Consider the following 6,324-nt stretch of genomic DNA (forward strand, 5'->3'; position numbering starts at 1 on the left):
GGCCACAAGGCTGTCTAACCACCCAAAATAACGAAGATATTTCTACCGTTTCATCGTGTGTCAGTGTGCCGCGTGGATACGTTAGTTTTTTTTTAATGGGGCTTGTGACGCACGCACGCACGCACACACGCACTCACGCACGCGCACGCACGCACGCAGGCACTCGCATGCACGCACTCCCACGCACGCACACACGCACACGCACGTACTCACATGCGCACACACGCACACACACGCACGCCGGGGGTGGTTTCACTCTGCGTTCGATCTCGTCAGATCTCGGACGCTAAGCAGGGGCTGAACCTCGATAGCGCTTGGATGGGTGTGACCACTGCATGCACACAGCAGGCCGCATCACAGACAAATGCATCGTTGTACTTTCTTCTATGCTGCCGCATATCTACCCTCCTGACCTTCACCAACCCATGCTGATCAGAGTGGTGAAGTATGATCAAACAAATCCCCGTGATCCATAGGGTGTGGGAAAGCCCTTATCTAGCACTGGGTTGATGAAAGGCTACTGATACACAAGTCCTAGTGGGTCATATGATAACAAATATTAAAATCAAAATGCATCCGTGTGCGCGTGCGTTTGCGCGTGTTCGCAGCCATGGCTACATCCACCGCAAGCCTCATGGGGCTGCCGATGTCCTCCATCCCTTCGCCGGGCCTCTCCCTCTCCGGCGCGGTCAAACCTCAGCAGCCGCGAATGTCCACGCCACCAAAGTCCGCCTCGGCACACCAACCCGAGCAGCACGGCAGTGTGAAGAAGGAGAAGGAGGCGGAGAAAGAGAAGCTGAAGCTGTTGGCGGCGGCGGCGGCGGTGAAAAAGGAGAAAGCGGAAACCGCCTCGGCCACGGCGGCCCAGGAGGCGATGGAAGGCGCCATGGAACACTCCCAGCTGCAGGCCCTGCAGGCCGCGTTGGCCGGCGACCAGGCCACAGCGGCGGCGCTGCTGGCCGGGCAGCTCTTCCCCTGCTTCCTGCCGGGCTTCCCTCCTTACTTCAACACCGCCCCGCACCACCAGATCCCTCCGGCGGCGGCTGCGGCGGCCGCGGCGGCAGCGGCGCTGCAGGGTGGCTACCTGCAGCCTCTGTACGGCATGGAGGCCAGCCTGTTCCCCTACGGGCCCGCCTTCGCCCAGGCCGCCCTGGCCGGCGGTCTGGCGCCAGGCTCGCTACTGCACCAGCAAGTGCAGCAGTACCAGCAGAGTATGCAGGAGGCTCTGCAACAGCAACAGCAGCAGCAGCTACAGCAGCACCAACAACAACAGCAGCAGCAACAGCAGCAGCAGCAGCAACAACAGCAGCAGCAGCAACAACAGCAGCAGCAACAACAAAGGATGAGTCACGCGCATTCAGCAAACGGCTCCTCCATGGAGCACCAGCCACGCATTGAGCTTGCTAGCGGACAACCCCCAGCCCAGCAGAAGGCCGAAGATGCTGCCTTTAAAGTGGAAGAGAAGAGCAGAGCATTGAGCAAGACTCCCGTTTTGAGCCAATCTGAACAGTACGCCGCAGATTTTTGCGAAATGAAGTACAGCCTGGTTTGCCGCAAGTGTCAGACGGTGTTCAGCGATGAAGCGTCGGCCCTGAGCCACCAGAAGTCGTTCTGTTACTTTGGGCAGGCCTCGGTGGACGGCCAGGAGACCCTGCTCCGCGTCCCTTCAGGTCAGTACCACTGCTCGGCCTGCGAGGTGGCCCTGCTAGGGGAGGACGGCCTGCGCCGCCACCTCCTGTCGGCCTCGCACCGACAGCGAGCTGCCAAACGAGCCTCGACTGACGCCAAAGAGCAACAGCAGCAGCACGCTAGACTATTACCTCACTCCTTCCCCACCCTTGACACCGCGTCTACCTCGCAGCCTCCAACCGACAATGACAACAACAACAGCAGCAGCAACGCAGCCACCGCAAGCACCATGGCCGCCTCCCTGGAAGCCATCCTCTCCACCGCAAGGCCCTGGTCCTCCACCCCGGTCAACCCGCCGTCCCTCCCCCATTTCTTGCCGGCCGTTACCTCAAGCTCTCTCGGCTCCTCCGGAGCCCAAGCCCCCGGCGCCGCGCTGGGCGGCTGCTCGGACGACTCTGAAGGAGAGCCGTGTAGCCCGCAAGGAAGCGTCATAGCGGCCGGCGGCTCGGAGCGAGAGAGCCTCTGTCCGTGAGGCCTTCCCCCCCCCCCCCATACCAACCCACACCTCCCCCCCCCTCTCCTCCGCAGCTTTTGCTGGGCGTGAGCCCCCTCAAAGGCCGAGGCGGGCCCACTTGGAGGCGCAGCACCCTCAGACAGCATGGTTTAGGGCATGCGCACTTCGGGCTCTGAGCGAAAGAGAGACTGCTATTGAGAGAATTGCACACTGCGCATGGATCCTAGAAACGATGTATCCCCCGAATGGCTAGCTAGTATTAAAACCCATAGGTGTGTAGATACAAATTGCTTACACTCGGTGGGCCTTTTGACAAACTGTCGTGTCCTTGCCAGTTGGGCTCAGCTCGGATTGAAACAAAACAAATATTTATGGCTGCTGATGCAAACCTTTAAATTTTCTAAGGGGGTAAAAAAAAAAGTCGATTGGCCCTCCTTCCCTGACTCTTTTTATCTAAACGGTCCTGGCGATGAACACGGCAGCCCCACGCGGTGCGCGAAATCCCGGCCGCGGTGTCGGCCCCGTCGGCCCTGTCGCCCCTGTCGGCCCTCGCCGTGAGAGAGAGAGAGGCCTCTCGGCCCGGGACGTTTCAAGGCAAAAGCATTTACAGCGCAGGCCCCGACAGCTGCACCGTGCGTTTGTTACACATAGGTAGGCGAGAGACTAAAACAAACTGAACTTCTTAAGCAATTAAGATTCCAAAGTTTATAACAAAACCAAAAAATAAGGAAATTGGGGTCATTCTCCCGTATGTATAAACCTGCTCCTGGTATACGGTGTTCTATGAAAATAACTTAAAGGTACAACAATGTATTTTTTGGTCTGTTTAAAGGCGCGTAGAAGCACTTACCTCAACCCTACCCGATAGTATCTGGAACGTACAGTACTTTGTTTTTTATTTTAAATGGGAGTCTTGTCTGAGTTAAGTGCCAGTGTATTCCTTACGAGATGATGTTTTTTTTTTTTCCTGAAAAGAATTTATTGAGTTGTTACTTTGCTACCTACCACAAACATTCACGGTTCCGTACTTTTGAGTCTCAGGTCAATACAGATAGAACGACAAAGGTTTTCTTTTGGGTGTCTTTTGTTTTGACCGCATAAAAGTGCGAAGGCTGTTGCAGTCCGTGTCATTTTACCTTGGGGTCGTACAACGTTACCGTCTATAATGCCACAATGGTTGGGTTTTCGCGGCCAAACTTTGGACAAAGTTTCCAGCCGTGAGAACCTGGCCGCTCTACGAGGCATTCACGTCGACATCGAAGACAGTCGCCATCGGTTTTTATTTACGCAATCCATGTTGATGGGATTTAAACCATGACCACAGATGCCACTAAACTCCACGTTTCTCTGCTGAATAAAAAAAACCACATAATTTGTAGGCCTAAGTAGCTCTCTCTATATATACATAGAAAAAAATGAGAAAAAATATGGAAACGAAAACATGCATCAGCCATGGCCTAAATCTACTGCTCTTAGCCTTCCTCTCTAGCTTTAACTCTTCACGCATTGGCGTTGTTTTGTAGAATCTGTAGAAATTGTGTAAAAAGGAGGCGGTGCGCCCCTCCGCTTTAAGACGAGTCGCCCCTTTGCTTGTGTTTGCGTTTTGATGTGCACTTGCCACCACGATACCTCGCAGCAGTCCGCCGCTTGCGCTCGCCGTCGTGCCCCTCGCGCCCTCCCCTCCCTCACCCCAAACCTGGCGAGGCAGCCTCTTGTGCAGTCAACAAAACGGTGTCAGAAGTTGTTTTTATTTTATTTTTTTCCTCCCTTTTTTTTGTTTTGGGTCGTTCCCTTCCTCTTTCTCCCTCTTCACAATAATCCAAAGACGACAATTGTAACTGTTGGTGCATAATCGAGCGAGGTATTGTATACTTGAAAAAAAAACTGTGTTGAAAAAAAAACTATTAAAAAAACAACCAACCAACAACAGCAACAGCATTGGCAACATTTTTGGCGAGCATTTCGATAACATCGATTGAGCTTAAATAACGTTTAAAACAAAAGAGAGAGCCGTTTTTGTTTGTTTTCTCTTCGCAAGGACGTCGTTGTTGTTGTGATGCGGACTTTAACACGGCTACGGATGTCAACATCTGGGCACTTGTGTTGTTACTGTAGAGATTTGTTTTTTTAAATCGGTAAACATATAAGCTTTATGTTGCCTCGCGTCGTTTAGGCAAGCGTCATGCCATAGTCACCCGAGTGGTTTCTTTATTTTGCTACCACGAGCCTGGCGAGAGAGAGCGAGAGAGAGGGCCTGGGCGCAAAGCCAGAGCAGCTTTTGTTTTCTAGGTGCAGTTCTCATCGGCTGTTACATTGGAACTCGCAAGACTGTGAACACTGCTTACATCCCACGAGATAGTAATGTATTGAGAAGGATTTTGTGTAAAACATAAATAATATGAAGGCCCATTACTGATTCATTCCAAAGTATTTAATAGCATCTACGGGAAAAAAAGTATGTTTTTAGTTTGAAACATGACATATATCCAAACAGTTGTATATATATTATCAGCATCGTTGCCTATTACGCAACTTTACGTTACGTATCTGCCATCTCGTAGTTTTGTTGTTGTTTTTGTTGTTGTTGCTGAACATAACGAACCCCTTTATACGTTACAGATCAATCGCTGGCATGTTCCTTAATGTCAGGCGTGTTACATTTCGCTGATTATCTTAAGTTAAATGTGTCTTAATGCAAGACTTGTACAGATGTGTATTTTGTTTTGCCGCTCTTATTCCCTGCCGCCTCCGTCATCTCTCCGTTTTGTATATTTTTTCGGTGAAAGGCTGTATCATTTTTTTGTCGCGCGACCAGTGTCGATATGTTTTGCTGTTTTCGCGCGTCGTCGATTCGGTGACCTGGGGAGAAGGGGGCACAGCAGCAGCAGGAGGTGGAGGAGGTGTGGAGAATGGCACGGGGAGCTTGTATAGTTGCATTTAGTTCTTGACGATGACAAAAAAAAGAAACGCGGAGAGGACCTGGCCTCCTGTCAACGGTGCAATGTGTCCAGTCTCTACTCATGCAGGGTGTGGAACTGCTAGAAAACCTCACGACGCTGTCCAAAGACTTTCTTCTGATAACGAACTCTTAACCCTCAAAACCCTCAGAGTGCAAACCCCCCCCCCGCTCCGACACCCAAGCGGATCCAAAGCATGGGGAGGAGATGGACGAGGCTGTGTGTATTCGAATGGGCGTGCAACTGTCTGCATTGTGAAAGCACTGAATGAAAAAAAAATAAAGAAAAGCTTTAAAAACTTCAATACACTTTCAAAAGGTGGCCAAACATTTCCAAAGGATTTTACTTCTTCTTCTTCTTCTTCTAATTCTTCTTCGTATTCTTCTTTGCCACATTAAATAAACTGTGATTAACTGTGGCAACGAAGTAAGCGAGGAGGAGCATTAACTCAAGTCGTCGTGTTTGTTCTCGTGTCTTGATCGTTGTGAGAGGCGATCGCTCGCTTGCGCAGCCCGCGCATCCCCCAGGGGTGCGCGCCTATGGCGCGAGTCTCGACCGTGTACAATTCGCCGTAGGTTATACAATTCTCATAGCTGTTGACTGTAAGCTGCACACTAAACCAAAAAAGTACATGTTCTTGTTTTCTATGATAGTCTTTCGGTTTTTCTTTTGGTTAATGTAACCTCTGAACGTCTTGACTAAGCTGTGCCGTAACACAGTAAAACTAATGAAGTAAGAAAAAAAGTCTTTTTAATTATGTTGCAAAACTTGTCATAGATATGTTTATTGTAGATGTACTGGTATTTGACCCTATAGTATGGATCTGCTCGTTGTGATACATTAAAAATTGATATGACCAAAATAAAGCTCATGTCTGTGTTTCATGATAATGTTGTTCATTATTGTTGTTATTTGTTAAAATATAATTCAATCTGGTTTTGTAGGTTTACGGGGGAGGGAGCGGTGGGACAGTTATTAGCACGCTGCACTATTGACCTGGTGACCTGAGTTCTCGCTCGAGCAATGGCTAACTTTAGTGGCACGTGATACACCGCGTGGTGAATTCTGTTCAATCAAGCCGCCATTGCTGACACAGCGAGGGGAGGCCTTCATCCAGCAGTAGATATAAAAAAGGGCTGAAATTATAATTAATATTAATTGATGAAATTCACGATGATTGTCCATGGTGATGTGCGCAACATTTGGGGAGCAGTAGTGGTCAGC

General features: G+C 50.2%; 1 protein-coding gene across 6 annotated transcripts in view; it reads left to right on the forward strand.

The window, feature by feature from the left end:
• ZFHX3 (zinc finger homeobox 3) overlaps positions 1-5,990 on the forward strand; it is a 138,955-nt gene extending 132,965 nt beyond the window's left edge. For all 6 annotated transcript variants that reach the window (XM_076069759.1, XM_076069757.1, XM_076069758.1 and 3 more), the window contains one exon: positions 609-5,990. In XM_076069759.1, coding sequence (XP_075925874.1) covers positions 609-2,161 — 1,553 coding nt within the window. In that variant the 3' untranslated portion in view covers positions 2,162-5,990. The remainder of the gene's footprint in view (positions 1-608) is intronic.
• Positions 5,991-6,324: the final 334 nt, after the last annotated feature.

This window comes from Petromyzon marinus, chromosome 25 (assembly GCF_048934315.1).
Source record: "Petromyzon marinus isolate PM22_M1 ecotype Great Lakes invasive population chromosome 25, UKy_Petmar_22M1.pri1.0, whole genome shotgun sequence".
Classification (NCBI taxonomy): Eukaryota; Metazoa; Chordata; class Hyperoartia; order Petromyzontiformes; family Petromyzontidae; genus Petromyzon; species Petromyzon marinus.